The 24,958-nt window shown below is 43.3% G+C and overlaps 1 protein-coding gene across 1 annotated transcript in view; it reads left to right on the top strand.

The window, feature by feature from the left end:
• Window positions 1-24,958, top strand: part of LOC139161887 (A.superbus venom factor 1-like) — a 131,615-nt gene that overhangs the window by 59,277 nt on the left and 47,380 nt on the right. The window contains exons 18-21 of the mRNA XM_070741583.1: window positions 2,160-2,271; window positions 21,576-21,661; window positions 21,759-21,898; window positions 22,730-22,942. Of these exons, the coding sequence (XP_070597684.1) occupies window positions 2,160-2,271; window positions 21,576-21,661; window positions 21,759-21,898; window positions 22,730-22,942 (551 nt within the window). The remainder of the gene's footprint in view (window positions 1-2,159; window positions 2,272-21,575; window positions 21,662-21,758; window positions 21,899-22,729; window positions 22,943-24,958) is intronic.

The following is a 24,958-nucleotide window of genomic DNA, read 5'->3' as shown; positions in this document are numbered from 1 at the left end:
GATGCATATTCAAAATGGTTAGAAGTTAACATGTTACACTCAACCACCTCTATGTCGGTTATTCAGGTGCTAAATTCCCTTTTTGCAACCCATGGTTACCCGGATTTGGTAGTATCCGACAATGGGCCGCAATTTACGTCCTCCCAATTTGAGGAATTCTTAGCGGGTGCGGGTATTCGCCACGGCCTTATAGCCCCCTGGCATCCCGCGTCTAACGGGCAAACGGAACGTATGGTCCGAACCACCAAGGATGCGTTAAAGAAAATGTCCAGGGGCACTTGGCAGGAAAAGCTTGCAGATTTTCTGTTCTCTCAGCATTCTACTCCGACAACTCCAACAAGCAAATCCCCGGCCGAGCTTCTTATGGGTCGGAAACTGCGAATTACGTTGGATAGGTTAAACCCGGCATATGCTCATAGTTCTTCTTGGCCGGAACCTGACCGCTCTTTTAGTCTAGATGCACCTGTATTTGCCCGCTCGTATGATGGGGGCCCTCCCTGGGTGACAGCAAAGGTCACTGGTATTAAAGGTCCAAAGTCTTATGTGGTGGAGCTTAGTGATGGGAGAACATGGCACCGCCATGTAGATCAACTTAGACGTCGCAGTTGCCCCGATCCTCCTTGTAACCAGGAGGAGAACACAAGTCTTAGTGGGCGAAACATCGATCTTCCTCTGCCCCCCCGGGAAGTGCCCCCTCCCAGTGGGTTGGATCCTGGGGAAACTAGTTTTTCTAGCCTCAACGACCGGGAAATTATCCCCGACAACCAACATCAGGCTGAAGGGGAACCCCCCCTGCGGAGATCCGAACGAGAGAGGCGTCCTCCAGTTTATTTAAGGGATTATGTACTTTCCCAAGTAAGGGGGAAGGAGTGTAATGTATTTGCCTAGATATAGCTGCTGTCTTGTAATTGGTTGTTCTGGGTGGCGGGAGGAATACTGGTTAGTCATTGGTTATGTAATATTTGTGCCGGGTATAAATACCCTGTCAGCTGTCAAAGTCCTGTTCTTGTTATGTGTTATTTCCGACTAATAAAGACTGCTGATGTTCGCTCCGCTCCGGTCTCGACTTATTAAGAAAGAACAAATGAGAGATAGAAAGGATAGAGAGAAAGGGAATGAGAGAAAGGAAAGAGAGAGAAAGGGAGGGAGAGAAGGAATGAGGGAAAAAGGGAGGAAGAGAGAGAAATGAGAAACATGAGAGAGAAAAGGGGGAAAGACAGGAGAAGTACCCAGAAATGAGACAGTGGTATAAATTTCAGGAGGGATGATTGATGATTGACTGTACAGGTATTTATAAGGGGATGTTACATGGGATTGTATATATGAGGGGGTTATGTATGCATTTATTTACTTACTTACTTACTTACTTACTTACTTACTTACTTACTTACTTACTTACTTATTTACTTACTTATTTATTTATTAGATTTGTGTCATTTTGGTTGGTGGTGTGCCCCAGAATTTTGTAAATGTAAAAATTGTGCCGCGGCTCAAAAAAGGTTGAAAATCACTGTCTTAAAACAATCTGTTCTTTTGTGACTTTTTCAGTTAATTATGACAGGGGCGTCATCTTCAACTGCTGGCTGAGAGGCTGGTGCCAGTTCCCTGGAGAGGGGGTTGCAAGATCCTCGACAAGTGCCTCACTTCTTCACTGCCCCTCCAGGGCAGATCTGACCTGGAACCAATTAGTTCCAAGGTCTCCAAGCAGTTGAGATTCGGGGTTCCCTGCTGAATGCAGGGAGCACTGTGCCGCTGGGATATTGGCCATATACTTTCCTTAATTTCATTTCATATATGCTAATCTAATAGAGATTGTAAAATAAGGATGGAAGAAATAGATGGCTATGAAAACAATTATTAATTCTCATTATGTCCTTGTTATTACATCCAATAATGTATGTGATGGAAACAGAGTGCCCTACAGAGTGCCTCATTCTGAATAACTTTAGTTTTCAAGAAAGAAATGTTGCTCCATTGTGCCAGTATACATGTTCAGTACATGGTAGAATAGCAAGTGAGGGAAAGTATACTTTGAATAATAAAATCACAGAGATGCCTATTATTTTGCTATTTTGAAAATAACTTGTTAACTGTGGCTTATTTACTAAAATATTATTAAAAAACCAGTACCTTATACCAACTTGCTTTCTGTTTTCCAGGTGATTTTGAAGATGACTTGTTTGGAGACGACAACATTATCACAAGGTCTGATTTTCCCGAGAGTTGGTTGTGGTTAACAGAAGACCTGACCGAGCAGCCTAACAATCAAGGGTATTGTAGTTCTACTGTTTATATTAGCCCACTTTTCAATTGAAAGGAAAACATAATGATTGCAAAATTTATACAGTAATGGGGAAGATGGTGTCTCTTCCAAGAGGACAGGCTCAGAAAAGGTTCTGCATGAAACCTGTGGTTTATTTGAGAAAAGCTACTTGTTAATCACGGTTCTTTATTTTGGCCTATGACCATAATTCCATTTGAAAAGATAGAAATGATGATAACAGAGTTGGAAGGGACCTTGGAGGTTTTCTAGTCCAACCTCCTGCGTAGGCAGGAAACCCTATACCACTTTAGGCCAGGGTTGGGTTCTTCCTGTTTGGATCAGTTCGCCTGAACTGGTACCGACCTATTGGTGATGGTCATGCTGATATCACCAAACAGATTTGGGTGGTTCCGGTCCGTGGGCATCACCATCTTTTTGGGAGGATTTTTAAATTAAAAAAAAAATAATTTAAAAATGTTTTTCTTCTGTACATGTGCAGAAGCCAAATTTGGCACTGTGCATGTGGTCGCCATCTTTTTTTTACTTGCTTTTTTGCCATGTGGCATGGGAGGAAACGAACCAGAAGTGAGGTAAATTAGAACATACCCCTTATTCCAGGGTCCCCTGGTGTCCCTTTTGGCTCCCAACGGGCTGGCCGCTCTGTTCACCCATTTTGAGACTGTCAGAAATCACTACCCCTAAATCCTTCTCTTCTGAAGTTTTTGCTTACACAGAACTGCCAATACAATGCTCACATCAAGGATTTTCCCCCCCAAGTGCATTATTTTACCTTTGGAAACATTAAACTGCAGTTTCCATTGTTTTGACCACTTATCTAGTAAATTTAAATCATTTGCCATATTACAGATGCCTCCAGGAATATCAATCCTATTGCACACTTTAGAGTCATCAGCAAATAGGAAAATCTTCCCTACCAAACCTTCCCCTATGTCACTCACAAACATATTAAAAAGAGTAGGACCCAGAACAGATCCTTGTGGCATATTGCATGTAACCAATCTCTGCTCAGAATACTTGCCATTAACAACAACCCTCTGATATCTGTGCTTCAGCCAGCTGCAAATCCACTGAACTATCCAGAGATTAAGTCCAATCCTCACTAATTTATCTATCCTTATATGGAACCATATTAAAGGCTTTGCTGAAGTTCAAATAGGCAATATCCACGGCACCACCTTCATCCAACACCTTTGTGACATAGTCAAAGAAATCAATGAAAGTATGACATGATTTGCCTTCAGTAAAGCCATGCTGGTTTGGGTTCAATAAGTTATTTTTTAAATTTTTTTATTTTATTTATTCATTTGTCCAATACATAAATACATAGGAAGAAAATAGACATGTGATAATATAGAAAGAGGGTGAAGGTGAACTTAGAGAAGAGGATATATGAAAGGAAGAGAATATATAAGATAGATGAAAAAAAGGAAAGACAATTGGACAGGGGAGGAAAGGCACACCAGTGCACTTATGTACGCCCCTTACTGGCCTCTTAGGAACCTGGAGAGGTCAATCGTGGGGAGTCTAAGGGAGAAGTGTTGGGAGTTAGGGGTTGACACAATTGAGTCCGGTAATGAGTTCCACGCTTCGATAACTCGATTGTTGAAATCATAATTTTTACAGTCAAGTTTGGCGCGGTTCATGTTAAGTTTGAGTCTGTTGCGTGCTCTTGTGTTATTGCGGTTGAAGCTGAAATAGTCATTGACTGGTAGGACGTTGCAACATATGATCTTGTGGGTAATACTCAAATCGTGTTTTAGGCGCCGTAGTTCTAGGCTTTCAAGGCCCAGGATTGATAGTCTATTTTCTTAGGGTATTCTGTTTCGAGTGGAGGAGTGAAGGGCTCTTCTGGTGAAATATCTTTGGACATTTTCAAGGGTGTTGATTTCTGAGATGTGATATGGGTTCCAGACAGATGAGCAGTAGTCAAGGATGGGTCTGGCAAAAGTTTTGTAGGCTCTTGTGAGTAGAGTGAGATTGCCTGAGCAGAAGCTGCGTAGGATCAGGTTACCAACTCTAGAGGCTTTTTTGGCAATATTGTTGCAGTGGGCTTTAGCACTTAGGTCATTTGATATTAGTATTCCAAGGTCTTTTACAGAATGTGGGTTAGCAGTGAGAGATTGTTTATTCATTTCATATCTGCAGTTAGGATTCTTTTTGCCAATGTGGAGGGTAGAGCATTTGTTGGTTGATATTTGAAGTTGCCAGGTGTTAGACCAGTCTGAGACAAAGTCTTTTTGAGTAGAGTCTCCATCATTTTAAGTATAACTGATGTCAAACTAACTGGCCTGTAGTTACCAGCTTCTTCTCTACTGCCCTTCTTGTGGATAGGCACAACACTGGCCACTCTCCAATCATCAGGAACATCTCCTGTTAAAAAGGATTGGTTAAACAAATTAGTGGGGGCGGGGGTAGCAATGATAGATGTGAGATCTTTAAGAACTCTGGGGTTGATGCCACCTGGACCCATTGCCCTATTTATATTTAATCATTCAAGTTCTTCTTAGATATCAGCCTCTGAAATTACTGGAGCTGAATCCCTACAGCTGGAAGCAACGCTATATCCATCCATAGTGTTATATTGTAAGCTGTCTTTTGAGAAAACTGAATAGAAGTTGTTATGTCCCCGCCCATTTCAGGAAGTGGCTTGGAGACAAGCCATAGTGACGTGTAACGTTTCGTCCTATTGGATATGTTAATCCGTGGTGTGTCAGCCGGGAGCGTGAAGCTATTCAGTTGGTGATTGGTTCTTACCTCATGAAGCTGTCAGTATATAAGTAATGTTGTTGGTTCTGTTATGGTTCCTGTTTTAACTGAGCTTAATAAATAATAGTTTATTCCGACTGGACGTGTCCGACTCTACACTGGCGATGAATGGTGCTTAATGCGAACCCTGAAGCAACGCTATATCCATCCATAGTGTTATATTGTAAGCTGTCTTTTGAGAAAACTGAATAGAAGTTGTTATGTCCCCGCCCATTTCAGGAAGTGGCTTGGAGACAAGCCATAGTGACGTGTAACGCCTCGTCCTATTGGATATGTTAATCCGGGGTGTGTCAGCCGGGAGCGGGAAGCTATTCAGTTGGTGATTGGTTATTACCTCACAAAGCTGTCAGTATATAAGTAATGTTGTTGGTTCTGTTATGGTTCCTGTTTAACTGAGCTTAATAAATAATAGTTTATTCCGACTGGACGTGTCCGACTCTACACTGGCGACGAATGGTGCTTAATGCGAACCCTGAAGGGAAGGTAGTTATTTAAATTCGCCATGGCAACGCAGCTTAGTTTTCCACCCTTTAACCCGCAGGGAGAAACTTGGGATTCTTATGTGGCTCGTTTTGATTGTTTCCTCATCTCGAATGGGTACACAGAAATTTCTGGGGATCGCAAACGTTCGTATTTTTTAGGCTTCTGTGGCCCTGAAATGTTCGAGACGGCCCGAGCCTTGTTTGCTCCAACCTCCATTCATGATGTGCCATGGCAATCATTTCTTTCAACACTGCAGGATCACTATGCCCCTGCGCCCTCTCGTTGTGCCAGGCGCTATAAGTTTAACCATAGGAACCAGCTGGAGGGCGAGTCCATTAATGATTTCGTAGCAGCCCTCCACCGTGCGGCATTATATTGCGAGTTTGATAACCTGGAGGACTATTTGCTGGACAGACTTGTATTTGGCATTAGAGATGGCCGTCTCAAACGTCGTTTATTGGCAGTGAAAAACCTGACATTTAAAACGGCATTGGCTGAGGCCAGAGTGTTTGAGCTATCTACCCAATCCCTGGTGGCCATGGAGGGCTCTGTGAATGCAACTTCAGCAGTTTCGGACACCAATCCTTCACAACTTCCACAGGAGATTAAAAAATCTCTGGAGTCGGAAGAAGAGGTTTGCCATCTGGCAAGCAGCTGGAATAAAGACCCCGCCATAGATTGCCAGAAGCCGCCGCTGTCGCCATGCAGGGGTTGCGGGGGCGACCATTACCGATTGAGCTGCCCCTTTAAAGATGCCTTTTGCCGGAGGTGTGGTGGCCAAGGCCACATCGCCAGGGTCTGACGTTTGCGGCGTCAACCAACTGGGGCATCTTATGGCCAGTGGGATTCGGGGTTCTTCACGAACCGGGGAACTCCTAGAGACACTACATATCGCCGAAATGAGTGCAACGTTATTCGAGCAATTCCCTCTAAAATACCTACGATAGTCCGGGAAACATCCTCAACTTCGGAAAAGATTGTGGTGGAGGTTGGCCTAGGCCGGGCATCGTGTTCTATGCAAGTGGACACTGGTTCGGCTCGTTCCCTGGTATCCTGGTCTACGGCTAAACGCTGTTTTCCTCAGCTGTCACACGGTGGTCTGTCTCCATGCAGCTTCAACCTGCGTGATAACCAAGGAAGAAGCATACCGGTCATTGGCGAAGGACGCTTTGCTGTTCGCTTTAAGAATTTTGTGGGACATTTGCCTTTAATTGTAATTGCTGGGGTTGGACTGGTTCAAGTCTTTAGGCTTAGCGGTGACTGGGGTTAATACGGTACGGGAAGGTACTACATTTACAGCCTTGGCCAGGGAATTCCCTGCGGTGTTCGATGGAAGGCTGGGCTGTTACACAGGTTCACCAATATCATTTAGTCTTGACCCTCAGGTACCGGAGATCCGACTAAGACCCCGCCGGGTTCCTCTAGCACTTCGGCCAAGGGTGGATGCCGAATTAGATGGGTTAATAGCTCAAGGGGTCCTGGAGCCAACCGATCAGTCCCGTTGGGAAACCCCTATTGTAACAGCGGTAAAGGCGGATGAGGGAATCCGGTTATGTGGGGATTATGAATGTACGATAAACAAAGCACTAGCCCACCATTCCTATCCCCTTCCAGTGGTGCAGCACCTCCTCCACTCGTTGGGACAGGGGAGTATCTTTGCCAAGTTAGATCTCTCGCAGGCCTACCAGCAGCTGCCTGTAGACCCTGAAACGGCAGATGCCCAGGCTATTGTGACGCATCGCGGGGTATTTAAATGCCGTAGATTGCAGTTTGGGGTATCCATAGCCCCGGGAATATTCCAGGGATTCATGGAAAAATTGTTATATGGAATTGAAGGAACGGTGCCCTATTTCGACGATGTGTTAGTCTCCGCCACCTCAGAAGCCGAGTTATTGGTAAGGGTTAGGAAAGTCTTATCGAAGTTCCAGGAAAAGGGTCTTAAGTTAAAGTTACATAAGTGTGTGTTTGGAGTGCCCAGGGTAGAATTCTTGGGATTCACAGTTGATGCCTTAGGTATTCACCCAACCCCAGAGAAGACTCGAGCCATCAGGGAGGCCCCGGTACCACGTTTGAAAGGGGAGCTTCAAGCATTCTTGGGGTTGCTGAACTTCTACGCTGTGTTCATTCCCCATAAGGCATCGGTAGCAGAACCTTTGCATCGCCTGTTGGACAACAAGGCTAAGTGGAAGTGGGGACCAAGAGAGGTGGGCACTTTTATGGCCGTAAAAGACATACTCACCTCCGATACTGTTTTGACCCAGTACTCCCCGACATTACCACTGGTCCTTACATGTGATGCTTCCCCGTTCGTGGTAGGGGCAGTGCTTAGCCATCGGCTTCCGAATGGAGCTGAGGCACCATTGGCATTTTTTTCTAGGACCCTAGCAAAGGCTGAGCTTAATTTCGGCCAAATAGACAAAGAGGCACTGGCCCTTATTGCGGGGGTAAGAAGGTTTCATGATTATCTATACGGGAGGAATATTGAGTTGGTCACGGACCACCAACCCCTCTTGGGACTCTTGGCAGGGAATCGCCAAAGCCCAGTAGTCCTTTCTCCCCGCATGGCTAGGTGGATTATTTTCCTAGCCAATTATTCCTACCGTCTGGTATGCAGACCGGGCAAACATATAGCCCATGCAGATGCACTAAATAGATGCCCCCTTCCAGATGTCCTGACGGACCCTGCTCCGGCTTCCACAGTTTTTGCTCTCACTGAAGGACCATTAGTCCTGACTGCGCCAGAAGTAGCGGAATCAACGGCCCGGGATCCTACCATGGCAAGAGTGCACCAGTGGGTCCTCCGAGGGTGGCCGAAGACTTCACTGGCTCCGGAATTTTCCTCATTCGGTATCTGCAGATCCGAACTGTCGGTAGATAAGGGTTGCCTGTTGAGGGGTCCTAGGGTTGTCATTCCGCCCCCTCTCCGATGCCGGGTCCTGGCCATCCTCCATAGTAACCATCCAGGGATTGTAAGGATGAAGGGCCTAGCCCGCGACTACGTATGGTGGCCGGGCATTGATAAAGAGATAGAGGGTTGCATGGTAGCTTGCCTCAGGTGCCAGGAGAACCGCCCAGCTCCTCAGCGCCCCCGGCCCCTGGTCTGGGAGCCTCCTGCGGGTCCTTGGGCACGCATCCACATAGATTTGGCAGGCCCCTTCTCAGGTAAAATTTTTTTAATCGTTGTAGATGCCCATTCCCGCTGGTTGGAGGTCGCGCACCTGCGCTCTACACAGTCCCATGCAATCAGAGATGCTTTGAGGACTTTGTTTGCTACCCATGGATACCCGGACCTTTTGGTTTTGGACAACGGTCCTCAATTCACTTCGGTCCTTTTTGAAACTTACTTGGCGAGCATAGGTATCCGGCATGCCCTGACTTCCCCTTGCCACCCAGCCAGTAATGGCCAAGCAGAACGGATGGTCCGCTCGGTTAAAGATTCTTCAAAAAAGTTACCGCCTGGGTCTTGGAACGAGAATCTAGCAGGTTTGCTTCTGGCTCAACACTCCACACCTTGTTTGGCTACCCAGAAAACTCCGGCCAAGTTATTAATGGGTAGGAAACTTAGAATTATTTTGGACAGGTTGCATCCTTGGTATGAATCAGAAACCCCGTGGCCAGACCCACCGGACAGAAACATTGGTATGGGAGATCCGGTTTTTGCACGAGCGTATGATAGTGGGTTCCTGCTAAGGTAATTAGAGTTTTAGGCCCTCGTTCTTTTGAAGTATCCTTACCAGACGGGCGGGTATGGCACAGGCACCTGGACCAAGTCCGGATTCGGAGGGCAGAAACACTAGTAGACGATAGCAGTAGGGCCCTTCCCACGGAAGGGACAGGGGAAAAGGAAAGCTGTGGAACGGAATCTGTCCCAGCAGAAGCAGATCCGGCTACCAATACTTACCTACGGTCAGGGGAGTCCAGTCGGGAGGAACCTAAGCAAAACAACCCTGGACCTTCAGAGACGTTGCCCTTAGAGAGGTTAGTGGAAGGAGAATTCAGCCCTAGGCGTTCGGGAAGGATTTGCCGGAAGCCCGCCTACCTACAGGATTACGAATGTTCAAACGTAAGGGAAAGGAATGTTATGTCCCCGCCCATTTCAGGAAGTGGCTTGGAGACAAGCCATAGTGATGTGTAACGCCTCGTCCTATTGGATATGTTAATCTGGGGTGTGTCAGCCAGGAGCGGGAAGCTACTCAGTTGGTGATTGGTTCTTACCTCACGAAGCTGTCAGTATGTAAGTAATGTTGTTGGTTCTGTTATGGTTCCTGTTTAACTGAGCTTAATAAATAATAGTTTATTCCGACTGGACGTGTCCGACTCTACAGAAGTAGTTATTGAAATGGTCAGCAACCTCCTTATTCCCATCAATGTATGTATTATCACCAGTACTAAGCTTTGTGATACTGCAGTTTTTCTTCTTCCTATCACTAATATATCTGAATAAGGTTTTATTCCTTTCTTTACAGATTTGGCAATTTCTTCCTCTTTTGAGGCTTTAGCAGCATATATTATCTATTTTGCCTCCTTCTGTCTCATTTTTTTTAAAAAATATTTTTTTATTACAATACAAAGATTAAAAAAGAGCAGATATATAGTATTTTACATATTATATCATTTCAGAGTATAATTATTCTTTATATGGTTGTTGTGCTTTAAATTCTAAGATACTTTATACAGAGCTGCCCCTAGTTCCCCCTCCCTCCCCGTTGAACTGTTGACCTAACAGTTCCATTTTTTCATTTATCAATAGCTCCTTCTGTCTTATTTTATGCACCTCTCTGTCAGCTATACTTCCAGATTCTTTATACCTCTTACAGGCAGACTTTTTTTCATTGACTATAGCCCTTACATCATTACTAAACCATAGTGGTTTCTTCTTCCTTTTACCTTTAGTTATTTGCCTTACATATAGTACAGTGGCTTTTAAGATGGCTTTTTTTAATACAGTCCACTGGTCACTCACTCCTGCTGTTTTATCCCTCCCCTTTAATTCATTGAAATGTGTTTTTCTGAAATCCAATACTTTGGTTGTAGTATAGGGTTGCTCACAATCAGTTTTTACATCAAACAAAAACATAGACGGTCACTGCAACCTATTTTTTCCACACCTTAACCTCTGAAACCCAATTCCCATTCATAAAAACTAAATCTAGAATATTCTCCCCTCTAGTCGGTGTCTTAACCAGATATGCCACAACTGCTCCTGTAAGGGCCTCTACTATATTCTTACTTCTGCATGTAAGGGCACTAGGGATATTCCAGTCAATGTCAGGCATGTTGAAATCACCCATAACCACAATATTTCCCTTTACTGCCATTTGGGTAATTTCATCCACCATCTTCTTGTCATATAGATCACCCCAGTTCTAATGACAGAACCCTCTTTAGTTTGCATGCAAACCCAGAGAGTCTCCAGCTCTTTACATGTATTTTGAATTACTGTTGCTTTTAGACTTTCCTTAACATAAATGGCTACTCCACTTCCCCTTCTCTCTAACTCTATCATAGAAACATAGAAACATAGAAGTCTGATGGCAGAAAAAGACCTCATGGTCCATCTAGTCTGCCCTTATACTATTTTCTGTATTTTATCTTAGGATGGATATATGTTTATCCCAGGCATGTTTAAATTCAGTTACTGTGGATTTATCTACCACGTCTGCTGGAAGTTTGTTCCAAGGATCTACTACTCTTTCAGTAAAATAATATTTTCTCATGTTGCTTTTGATCTTTCCCCCAACTAACTTCAGATTGTGTCCCCTTGTTCTTGTGTTCACTTTCCTATTAAAAACACTTCCCTCCTGAACCTTATTTAACCCTTTAATATATTTAAATGTTTCGATCATGTCCCCCCTTTTCCTTCTGTCCTCCAGACTATACAGATTGAGTTCATTAAGTCTTTCCTGATACGTTTTATGCTTAAGACCTTCCACCATTCTTGTAGCCCGTCTTTGGACCTGTTCAATTTTGTCAATATCTTTTTGTAGGTGAGGTCTCCAGAACTGAACACAGTATTCCAAATGTGGTCTCACCAGCATTCTATATAGCGGGATCATAATCTCCCTCTTCCTGCTTGTTATACCTCTAGCTATGCAGCCAAGCATCCTACTTGCTTTTCCTACCGCCTGACTGCACTGTTCACCCATTTTGAGACTGTCAGAAATCATTACCCCTAAATCCTTTTCTTTTGAAGTATTTGCTAACACAGAACTGCCAATACAATACTCAGACTGAGGATTCCTTTTCCCCAAGTGCATTATTTTACATTTGGAAACATTAAACTGCAGTTTCCATTGCTTTGACCATTTATCTAGTAAACTTAAATCATTTACCATATTACAGACCCCTCCAGGAATATCAACCCTATTGCACACTTTAGAGTCATCGGCAAATAGGCAAACCTTCCCTACCAAACCTTCCCCGATGTCACTCACAAACATATTAAAAAGAATAGGACCCAGAACAGACCCTTGTGGCACACCGCTTGTAACCTGACTCTGCTCAGAATACTCGCCATTAACAATAACTCTCTGATTTCTATGCTTCAGCCAGCTTCAAATCCATTGAACTATCCAGGGATTAAGTCCAATCTTCACTAATTTATCTATCAGCTCTTTATGTGGAACCATATCAAAGGCTTTGCTGAAGTCCAGGTAGGCAATATCCACGGCACCACCTTCATCCAACACCTTTGTGACATAGTCAAAGAAATCAATGTGATTAGTCTGACATGATTTGCCTTCAGTAAAGCCATGCTGATTTGGGTCCAATAAGTTATTGTTTTTAGGTGCTGATTTATCCTCTTTTTGAGTAGAGTCTCCATCATTTTAACTACAACTGATGTCAAGCTAACTGGCCTGTAGTTACCAGCTTCTTCTCTACTGCCCTTCTTGTGAATAGGAACAACACTGGCCATTCTCCAATCCTCAGGAACTTCTCCTGTTAACAACGATTGGTTAAACAAATCAGTCAGGGGGGTAGTAATGACAGATCTGAGTTCTTTAAGAACTCTGGGGTGGATGCCATCTGGACCCATTGCCTTATTTATCTTTAATCGTTCAAGTTCTTCTAAGACATCGGCTTCTAAGATCACTGGAGCTGAATCCGTACAGCTGGGAGCAATGCTATATCCCTCTATAGTATTATTTTGTATGGTGTCTTTTGAGAAAACTGAACAGAAGTAGCTATTGAAATGGTCAGCGATCTCCTTATTCCCATTAATGCATGTATTATTCCCGGTACTAAGTTTCGTGATGCTGCAGTTTTTCTTCTTCTTATCACTAATATATCTGAAGAAGGTTTTATCCCCCTTTACAGATTTGGCAATTTCTTCCTCTTTTGAGGCTTTAGCAGCATATATTATCTGTTTCGCCTCTTTCTGTCTCATTTTATACACCTCCCTATCAGCTATACTTCCAGACTCTTTATACCTCCTATAGGCAGCCTTTTTTTCATTGACTATAGCCCTTACATCATTGCTAAACCATAGCGGTTTCTTCTTCCTTTTACCTTTAGTTATTTGTCTTACATACAGTCCAGTGGCTTTTAAGATGGCCTTTTTTAATACAGTCCACTGGGTGCTCGCTCCTGCCATTTTATCCCTCCCCTTTAATTCATTTTCTAAATATTCCCCCATTGCATTAAAATTTGTTTTTCTGAAATCCAATACTTTGGTTGCATTATAGGATTGCTCACAATTAGTTTTTACATCAAACCACAAAGATAGATGGTCACTGCATCCTAAATTTTCTCCCACCTTGACATCTGAAACCCAATTCCCATTCGTAAAAACTAAATCTAGAATATTCTCCCCTCTAGTTGGTGTCTTAACCAGCTGTGCCAGAGCTGCTCCTGTAAAGGCCTCTACTATATTCTTACTTTTGCATGTAAGGGCACTAGGGATATTCCAGTCAACATCAGGCATGTTGAAATCACCCATAACCACAATATCTCCCTTTACTGCCATTTGGGTAATTTCATCCACCATCTTGTTGTCATATTCCTCGGATTGCCCTGGAGGCCTATAGATCACCCGAATTCTAATGACAGAACCTTCTTTATTTTGCATGCAAATCCAGAGAGTCTCTAGATCTTGACATGTATTGCGAATTAGTGTTGTTTTTAGACTTTCTTTAATATAAATGGCTACTCCACCTCCCCTTCTCTCTATTCTATCCTTCCTATACAGTGTATATCCTGGTATGGATATTTCCCATTCATTAGAATCCTTAAACCATGTCTCAGTTATGGCAACCAGGTCCAAATTATCTCTATATATTATGGCCATTAATTCACAGAGCTTGTTGCTCAAGCTTCGAGCATTCGTGCACATTACCCGAAGAACATTATTTTCATTATTAGTTTGCCCCTTATCATCAACAACTACATCTATTTCATTTGCAGCTCCCTTTTCATAAGCTTCCAAAAACTGCTTTATCCTCATTGGTCGGGGACAGAAATCACCCACATCAGTTACATCTCTGTCCCCTTTACCTAGTTTAAATGCCTGTTTACCTAGTTTAAATGCCTATCCTTCCTATACAATGCATATCCTGGTATGGATATTTCCAATTCATTGGAGTCCTTAAACCATGTCTCAGTTATGGCAACCAGATCCAAATTATCTCTAGATATTATGGCCATTAATTCACAGAGCTTGTTGCTCAAGCTTCGAGCATTTGTGCATAATAATAATAATAATAATGATGATGATGATGATGATAATAATAATAATAATAATAATAATAATAATAATAATTTATTAGATTTGTGTGCCGCCTCTCCGAAGACTCGGAGCGGCTCACAACAACAATACAAAATACAAATTCAATGATTAAAAAGCAAAACAGTTAAAAACCCTTGATTTAAAAACTATCTATCTATCTATCTATCTATCTATCTATCTATCTATCTATCTATCTATCTATCATCTATCTATCTATCTATCTATCTATCTATCTATCTATCTATCTATCGGAGTGAAGGATTATACTAGAGCTGTCATTACCAAGGGGACTGTCATTATCAAGGGAAAGGAGGTTACTGCAGAGAGAGAAGGAAGGCCGAGGCTGAGGAGAGGGCGAGGAGCTGTTCTGAGGCTGTTCGGCATTACTGAGAGACTGTGCGGGATCGCGGTATCGCGGTGAGAGGAGAGTGTGGAGAACTGGAGTTGTTGCCCAGTAAGAACAGTAACTATCACAGGGTGACCAGAGTGAACACCGAGAGCCGGGGGAGCTGTAGAGACGCAGGAGTCCGAGTTAATAATAATTTGAGACACAATTTACGAACTGGGAGTGCCAGGCGGTGGCAGCGGATGGCACTAAAGAGATCTTTCTTTCCCCCAGGGACTCATTAATTAAAGACTTGGACATTTATGCTGGACTTTTTCCAGAACTTAATTGACTCAGAGTCTGGCGCCACCTAGCTGTTGATGATCTAAGAACTGCTAACTAATTGATTTTTAACTGATCCCCCCCCCCCCTGTATTTTGGTCTTTAAAAATATTTAATAATTTGACATCCAGTACTAGTTTTAGTAATTGATAATTAATTAGTACATTTAGGCTATTTTATATTTCTGGTATATGTATTATGTATTTTTAATTTTTTAACTATTTTTTAGGGATTAATGTATTTATGGTATGAATGAATGGGATTATGTTAGTAATTATTGGAATGAATGGAATATTGTGAATGGAAATGAATGGGAAGGGGGTGATAGATGGAACAGGGTGGGTGGGTGGGATTATAATATGTATGAAATGAATGAATATGATATGAATGAAATTTCAGGCACACCTGACACTGGAAGGGCAGAAGGTGGGGGAACACTTATCTCTGGGGTGGCGGAGGGTCAAAATATCCCGGTCTTGCTGGAGAGAGGCAGATATGGCGGAAGCCATGGAGCTAGCCATTCCAGGGGAAGGAGGGATCGCTGCTTAATAACGATCCCTTGTTCCGGCTCCATGAGCTTAACTCAAGGCACTGGTGATGAGTGTAAGTCTGGCCCTGGGCTCAAGCTGTTGCTACTCAATGCCAGGTCGGTAGTAAATAAAGCTCTCCTCATCCGGGATTTGATCCTGGATGAGGAGGCCGACCTGGCTTGTGTGATCGAAACCTGGCTGGGCCTGGAGGGAGGAGTTCCTCTCTCTGAAATCTGCCCAGCCAGATTTCGGATATGGCATCAGCCTCGACCCCAGGGAATTGGGGGAGGAGTGGCTATTATAGCCAGGGAGAGCCTGTGCCTGCGTAGACTCTTTGCTCCAGAGATTGCAGGTTGCGAGTCCCTCCTGGTGAAGTTGGACCTAGGGGTTTGGGTGGGCTTGTTACTCACGTACCTGCCTCCCAGCTGCGTGTCAACACCCCTGCCTGTGCTGCTGGGGGAAGTGGCCGGGCTGGTGGTGGGGTTCCCTAGGCTTATGGTCTTGGGGGACCTCAACCTGCCGTCGCTCGGCGGATCCTCTGGGCTGGCACAGGAGTTCATTGCCACCATGACAGCCATGGACCTGACTCAAGTAGTGCAGGGTCCGACTCATAAGGGGGGGCACGCACCCGACATGGTATTCCTCTCTGAGCAACTGAGTAATGGTCTGAGATTAAGGGGCTTAGAAGTATTGTCTTTCTCATGGTCAGACCATTTTCTACTGTGGCTTGACTTCCTGGCTCCAATCCTCTCTCGCAGGGAGGCGGAACCGATTAAGTTGTTCCGCCCCAGGGGCCTGATGGATCCAGAAGGCTTTCAGAAGGCGCTTGGGGCTCTTCCAGATGCACTCGTCCACAGTTTGGCAGAGTCTCTGGCTGAGGCCTGGAACAAGGCTGCAGTGGAGGCCCTTGACCGAATTGCACCGCTGCGACCTCTCCATGGCACTAGACCCCGTAGAGCTCCATGGTTCAATGAGAAACTCCAGGAATTGAAATGCCAGAAGAGACGTCTAGAGAAGCGATGGAGGAAGAGTAAGTCCGAATCCGATCGAACACTTGTAAGAGCTCATATTATGACTTACAAAGTGGCACTCAAGGGGGCAAGATGCGCGTATCATGCCACCTTTATTGCATCAGCGGAATCCCACCTGGCCGCTCTGTTTAGGGTAACCCACTCCCTTCTTAACCAGGGGGGAGTTGGGGAGCCCTTGCAGAGTAGTGCCAAGGATTTTAACACGTTTTTCGCTGATAAAATTGCTCGGATTCGAGCGGACCTCGACTCCAATTGTAAAACAGAGTCAACTGACAACGAGTCAGTCAAGGTGACTGGGGCTAAATGTCTTTGTCCATCTGTCTGGGAGAGGTTTGACTTGGTGACACCTAAGGAAGTGGACAAGGCCAATGGAGCTGTGTGTTCTGCCACCTGTCTACTGGATCCGTGTCCCTCTTGGTTGGTTTAGGCCAGTTGAGAGGTGACGCGGAGCTGGGTCCGGGAGATTGTCAATGCCTCCTTGGGGAGTGGGTCCTTTCTGGCTCCTTATAAGGAGGCACTTGTGCGCCCCCTCCTCAAGAAGCCTTCCCTGGACCCAGTCATACTCAATAACTACCGTCCAGTCTCCAACCTTCCCTTTATGGGGAAGGTTGTTGAGAAGGTGGTGGCACTTCAGCTCCAGCGGTCCTTGGAAGAAGCCGATTATCTAGGTCCTCAGCAGTCTGGATTCAGGCCTGGCTACAGCACGGAAACTGCTTTGGTCGCGTTGATGGATGATCTCTGGCGGGCCCAGGACAGGGGCTTGTCCTCTGTCCTGGTGCTTCTTGACCTCTCAGCAGCTTTCGATACCATTGACCATGGTATCCTTCTGCACCGACTAGAGGGGTTGGGAGTGGGAGGCACTGTTCTTCAGTGGTTCTCCTCATACCTCTCTGGTCGGTTGCAGTCGGTGTTAGTAGGGGGTCTGAGGTCGGTCCTCTCCCCCTGCTATTTAATATCTACATGAAACCGCTAGGTGCGATCATCCAAGGGCATGGGGTGAGGTATCATCAATACACCGATGATACCCAGTTATACATCTCCACCCCATGTCCAGCCAACAAAGCAGTGGAAGTGATGGGCCAGTGCCTGGAGGATGTTAGGGCCTGGATGAGTGTCAACAAGCTCAAACTCAACCCAGACAAGACGGAGTGGCTGTGGATCTTACCTCCCAAGGACAACTCCATCTGTCCGTCCATTACCCTGGGGGGAGAATCACTGGCCCCCTCAGAGAAGGTTCGCAACTTGGGCGTCCTCGTCGATCCACAGCTCACATTAGAGAAACATCTTTCAGCTGTGGCGAGGGGGACGTTCGCCCAGGTTCGCCTTGTGCACCAATTGCGACCCTACTTGGACCGGGAGTCACTGCTCACGATCACTCATGCCCTCATCACCTCGAGGCTTGACTATTGTAACGCTCTCTACATGGGGCTACATTTGAAAAATGTTCGGAAACTTCAGATCGTGCAGAATGCAACTGCGAGAGCAATCATGGGCTTTCCCAAATATGCCCATGTTACACCAACACTCCGCAGTCTGCATTGGTTGCCAATCAGTTTCCGGTCACAATTCAAAGTGTTGGTTATGACCTATAAAGCCCTTCATGGCACCGGACCAGATTACCTCATGGACCGCCTTCTGCTGCACGAATCCCAGCGACCAGTTAGGTCCCACAGAGTGGATCTTCTCCGGGTCCCGTCAACTAAGCAATGTCGCCTGGCGGGACCCAGGGGAAGAGCCTTCTCTGTGGAAGCCCCAGCCCTCTGGAACCAACTCCCCCCAGAGATTAGAACTGCCCCCACCCTCCTTGCCTTTCGTAAACAACTTAAAACCCACCTCTGCCGCCAGGCATGGGGGAATTGAGATCCTCTTTCCCCCTAGGCCTTTACAATTCTATGCATAGTATGTATGTATGTATGTTTGGTTTTTATATTAATAGATTTTTAATCATCAATACCAAATTACTATTGTACACTGTTTTATTGTCGCTGTTAGCCGCCCCCAGTCTCTGGAGAGGGGTGGCATACAAATCAAATAAATAAATAAATAAATAAATAAACAAACAAACAAATAAATAAATGAATATCTATCTATCTATCTATCTATCTATCTATCTATCTATCTATCTATCTATCTATCTATCTATCTATCTATTAGATTTGTATGCCACCCCTCTCCGTAGACTCGGGGCAACTCACAGCATACAATAAAACAATTCATCACAAATCTAATAAATTTTTAAAAAACTTTTAAAACCCCCATTATTAAAACAGACATACACACAAACATACCATACATAAATTGTATAGGCCCGGGGGTGTGTGTGTGTCTCAATTCCCCCATGCCTGACGGCAGAGGTGGGTTTTAAGGGGTTTACAAATGGCAAGGAGGGTGGGGGCAGTTCTAATCTCCGGATGGAGCTGGTTCCAGAAAGTCGGGGCTGCCACAGACAAGGCACTTCCCCTGGGACCCGCCAGACGACATTGTTTAATCGACGGGACCTGGAGAAGGCCAACTCTGTGGGACCTAATCGGTCGCTGGGTTTCTTGCGACAGACGGCGGTCCCGGAGTTATTCTGGTCCAATGTCATGAAGGGCTTTATAGGTCAAAACCAATACTTTGAATTGTGACCGGAAATTGATCGGCAACCAATGCAGACTGTAGAGTGTTGGTGTAACATGGGTATACCTTGGGAAGCCCATGATTGCTCTCGCAGCTGCATTCTGCACGATCTGATGTTTCCAAACACTTTTCAAAGGTAGCCCCATGTAGAGAGCATTACAGTAGTTGAATCTCGAGGTGATGAGGGCATGAGTGACTATGAGCAGTGAGTCCCGATCCAGATAGCGCCGCAACTGGTGCACCAGGCAAACCTGGGCAAACGTCCCCCTCGCCACAGCTGAAAGATGGTTCTCTAATGTGAGCTGTGGATCGAGGGAGATAGCCAAGTTGCAGACCCTCTCCGAGGGGGGTCAATGATTCCCCCCCCGGGTAATGGACAGACAGATGGAATTGTCCTTAGGAGGCAAAACCCACAGCCATTCCGTCTCGTCAGGGTTGAATTTGAGCCTGTTGATACCTATCCAGACCCTAACAGCCTCCTGGCACTGGCACATCACTTCCACTTCCATTACACAAAGAACATTATTATCATTATTTGTTTGCCCCTTATCATCAACAACTCCATCTATTTTATTTACAGCTCCCTTTTCATAAACTTCAACAAACTGATTTATCTTTTTTGTTCAGGGACAGAAATCATCCACATCAATTTCATCTCTGTCCCTTTTACCTAGTCTAAAATGCCTGTCCAAAAAAGTTCTGAACTCCTCACCAAGCACCTGAGTACCTCTGTATGATGGATGCAAACCATCCCTCTTAAACAACTCACTATTAGACCACCTACTGATATCATGACTAACATAGCCAAAACCTTCAGCTTTACACCACTGCCTTAACCACACGTTAAACTCTGCAATACAAGTTGTTTTATCCTCCTGACCACAAACCGGTAACATCTCTGAGAAAGTCACTAAATCAGTTATTCTGCCCAGCTCCATGCTAAGACATTGTAAATCTCTTTTTACTAGATTAGCATTTCTCCAGGACAAACCATTTGTGCCAAGATGCACCACCACATCAATGTTATTAACTTTACTCACATCCTTCACAATATTTGTAATCCACCTCCTATCCCTGCTGGCACTTCCCCCTGGGAGACACCTCATCAGCTTCACCACATCCTTATTCTATCCCAAATCAACACCTCTAACAGTCGAGTCACCCACAAGAAAATGCATCCTCTTTTTATTTCTACTAACTGCACCTGATCGTTTGGCAACATTATGCACCTTACTTACAACAACTTCCCCTTGGAACAGCCCCTCATCCTCTGCCTGAGGGGCCTCGCTAATATCTGCAACAACCTTACCATTTAAATCTGCAAGATCATTATAGATACAGAGAGACCAAAATTTCTATGTCTGTGCTCTGCTGCATGTAATCTTCCTGAACCAGCAGTTGTCCATACAGCACTTCTTCTTGGGGGGCGCAGAGGAAGTGGAGGTTGCACACATGGCTGCATTACAGCACGTGCCTGGGACAATCTTTCCACTTCTGACTGCAGGGTACAAACTAAGGACTGCAACCTAGAGATCTTGCCATATAAACTAGATGTCCTTATGCAAAGAGGGCAGCACCCCAAGTTCCACTACAGTACTACAGAACACAACAGCCAAACAAGTGTTACACTGCACCGAGCCAGACATCTTAACAATTTATTGAAAAATAAGCACTTATCAAGAAGATCAACAACCCCTGTCACTACCAAACTCCTGCCGTTTTTGGTTTGTAATTATATGTAGTTTGTAGTTTGTAGTTATACTTTTCTCTCCTCCTTCTCTCACTATGTCAAGACCCAGCCAGGAGCTCTTGCTCTGGCCTCTGTGAACTGAAAGTGCAACTGAAAATGGCTTTCCCCCTCCTTTTTTATCCTTCCAAGTCAGTAGTTCCTGCCCTACCTAATCTGTGAATGGTCTGTGTTTGAATTCAAACTGCCAATTACCTTTCTCCTTCTTCCCATCCAGTAGTATTTCCCCAACTTATTTATTCAGCAGCAATCAAATTGTATTGTCATATCTACTTTCAATATTATCGTAGATTGCTTTAAAAATGAGTATTTTATTATGAAATCCCACTGTCACAAACATAGAATTTAATGGAGGAAATAGTTGGTGGCAGCTTTTATTAGGAACTCATTTATATTTCTCATTTATTCTTGGATATTTTTTGGAAGGAACGACGTTGTATGATTGGTAACTGTAGGAGTTGTCTACCTGACATGAGTTTCCAATTGCACACTGTAATAGCTCTGCGTAGTAATAATGCAACACAATGGTTTCTTCACCGTGGCCCCCTTTAAATACCTTTTGTGGCCACAGACACTCAAGATGTAACTCAATATTTAAATCATAACATTTCTTCAAGCCTTTGTGGACTTCCTGCGATGATATTGCACTCCCATCTCCACCCCCCAGGTCTGGGGACCACAGGTTGAGAACCACTGACATAACACATTTCATTTTGTCACTAGGATTTCAAGCAAGACACTGTCTTTTTATCTGAGAGATTCCATTACAACTTGGGAGGTGCTGGCTGTGAGCATTTCACCTACCAAAGGTAAAGAATTATGAATAATGAAGTTAAAGTTGGGAGATACGAAAAGTATGTAAGAATTAAAGTAGAATTAACATTTTGCCATTGGCTTTACTTGCAGGGATCTGTGTGGCTGAACCTTATGATATAATAGTCATGAAAGACTTCTTCATTGACCTTCGACTGCCGTATTCAGTAGTGAAGAATGAGCAGGTGGAGATTCGAGCTATTGTATACAACTACGCTGAAGTGGATATTTATGTAAGTTTTGGGACTATGAGTTTAGAAATTAGGAAATGTGGCTTGTGTTGCTATCAGTTCTTTGGCAGGCAAACTTTATGTATTTCCAAATCCAAGCCACAGCATTTTCTGACTAATAAAAAAAGTGCCATTGATGGAGGCAATGGTGGCTAAGGCTCTTTGGATCAGAGTTGCTTAATTTTTTTGTTGTCAGGACTCCTTCCCAATTTTGAACATTATGAAACATGAATATTTATCAATCTTTACCATATTAAAAATTGAAATTGATGCATTTGTAGAATATTCATTTATTGAATAATATGAAAACAATAATATTAAATCCATCACACATCAACCAATAGAATATTTTAATGAAAAAATAGTATAATAATGGGAAGAGTAACATTATTTTCAATGTTTGCAAATACCTTTATTGCCTGGCAATAAAACCCTGTGAGGGTTTTTAGAGGACCCCTCCACAGATCACACTTTAAGAAACTCTAGGTTTAGATCATCATCTCTGCTCCATTTGTTTTTTCTATTGAGAAGTGCATTTATGGGGCTCAGGTATTTGGGCAGCCTTATTTACATGAATTATTCACACAATCCCATTTTCTACCTGTCTATGAAAAAGGGAAGGGAAGAATAAATTGTATGATATGATGTCTGTGTATGTGTACTCTATGTGTACCCCTCTTCTGTCTTTCCTTCCATGTATCACAATGATTTGCTGATGCAGGAACAGATTTAGTGGGAAATGTGTTTGTGTCATCTGTGGGAAAGCTGGATTTTAAATGATTCTTATGGACAAAGCTGCCTTGTGGCTCATCTGCTTTTTTTCATCTCCACTAGGTACGAGTGGAACTGTTGTACAACCCAGCCTTCTGCAGTGCTTCCACAGAAAGTCAAAGATACCGAACTCAGTTCACGATTAACGCTCTGTCCTCCATGGCAGTACCATTTGTGATAGTCCCATTGCAGCAAGGATTGCATGATATTGAGGTCAGAGCAAGTGTTCGTGGAGAGTTGGCATCAGATGGTGTGAGGAAGAAGCTGAAAGTTGTAGTAAGTAACAAGCTCTATTTTGTTTTAGCTGAATTAAAATATTACCTCCTTTTTATTTTCTCTTTCCCCTAAAACAACTTTCTCCACTCCTTTTATTAATTTTCTCTTCTTTTTTCTCTCCTTCTCCTTTTCTTTTTCTATAATTTTTCTTTTCCATGCTCTCCTTTATTTCTTATGAATAGTTAATATCTTTCCTTTTTTTTGTATTTACCTTGCCCTCCCACCAGACTACTTAATTTTAACTCTTATTTTTCACTTATTTTTTAAAAAAAGTTTTACACCTGTTCCTTCTGGTATTGCATATTTAAAGTTTTAAAACAAGAATAATAACTTTGTTGGTAATTGTTGGTAATTGAATTGGTATATATAATCATATTTTAAGGGAAATTGTTAACAAAATAGATTGACAGATTTGGAATTTATAGGAATTCTTTTCCTTTTACTACATATAAATTGAAATTAATTTAAATTAATTTAAACTTTAAAGAGCGGATTCAAATTTGACAATGTCAAATACGTCAACCTTTGTTAAGACGGTTAAAAAACAAACCACAGCAACAATTCCCTCCCCACAAGGGTCACCGCATCCTTCTCCGTCGCACCAGGTGTTAACCATGTCTACCAAGGATAAAGACAAAGACAAAACAATGCAGTCTAATTTTGCAACACTACAAGAAACTTTAAACACTTTGAAGGACTTTATGTTTAAATCTCAAGAAGAAGCCACCCAACAAAGAGAGGCCATAAAAGAGGATGCAACACAACAAAGAGAAGCTATAAAAACAGACTTGGCAGAATTCAAAATGGAGATGGCTCAATTGAAAGTTGATATGGGTGAGATGAAAGACCAGATAAAGGAGATTCAACAAACACTACAAGAAAGTGATGACCGAGTTAAAAAAGTTGAAGAGAAATCTGACAAAAATGAAAAAAGAATGGACTATCTTGAAGGGAGAGCTGATGCAAGATACAGAAGATATGATGAATCAATCACTCAGTTGGAGATGCAACGAGCTTCTTATGGACTTCGATTTCAGAATATAAAAGAGGAAAAAGATGAAGACTTAAAAATGACTATGGCCGAAACTATTGGAGGAATACTCCAAGGGGATCCCACAGCACTACTGAAAGAAATCGATGAAGTCTACAGAATCTCGAATAGCTACATTCGTCGTCACAACCTCCCAAGAGAGATACACATCAAATTTACAAGAAAAGCTCTGCGAGATGACATACTTCATTGGTCAAGAAATGCCAAACTCCAACATCAAGGAGCTGAAATAAAAATATTAAAACAAGTTCCAAGAAGTGTCAGAGAAAGCAGAAGAGATTACCACTTTCTAACCAGAATTTTGATCAAAGAAAATATAACCTACCGTTGGCTTATTCCGCAAGGCCTTTCTTTGACATGGCGCTCTACAAGATACAAATTGGAAAATGTAGAACAAGCTATGTACTTTTTTGAAAACAGTGGCATCAACCGTCTGGACTACGCAAATAAGCAACAAGTGGTTGAACAACAACCAGTTCAACAACAACCAGGGGAAAAACTAACAACTCAGCAAGAAGAAGATTTGGGGGCTACTGCTCAGGTGATAGAGCAGGACCAAGGTGCTAGAAGAGTTCAACCTCAGCGAGAAACCAAAAAACCTATCAAATGACAATAAGTAAAGATTTAAAAATCTTTTCTGTAAACGTTAATGGACTTAATGAACCAAGGAAAAGGAAACAAATGTTTTCTAAAATTAGAAATCAAAATGCTCAAATTACAATACTACAAGAAGTGCATATTAAGAAAAATAACCAAAAATTATTGTTGAATCCAAAAATTGGAAAAATGTATGCTGCATTAGCAGATCAAAAAAAAAGAGGTGTAGTGATGTATGTTAAGAATTCTATAAATTCCAAACAAATATTTAAAGATAATGAGGGTAGAATATTGATTGTACAAGTTGATATTGAACCTAGACCTTTAGCTGTTGTTTCTATCTATGCTCCTAATGAAGATCAAATGAC

The sequence above is a fragment of the Erythrolamprus reginae genome, chromosome 2 (assembly GCF_031021105.1).
Source record: "Erythrolamprus reginae isolate rEryReg1 chromosome 2, rEryReg1.hap1, whole genome shotgun sequence".
Taxonomy (NCBI): Eukaryota; Metazoa; Chordata; class Lepidosauria; order Squamata; family Dipsadidae; genus Erythrolamprus; species Erythrolamprus reginae.
Note: the sequence above shows the minus strand (reverse complement) of the source record. Positions and strands in the feature narration are given on the sequence as shown.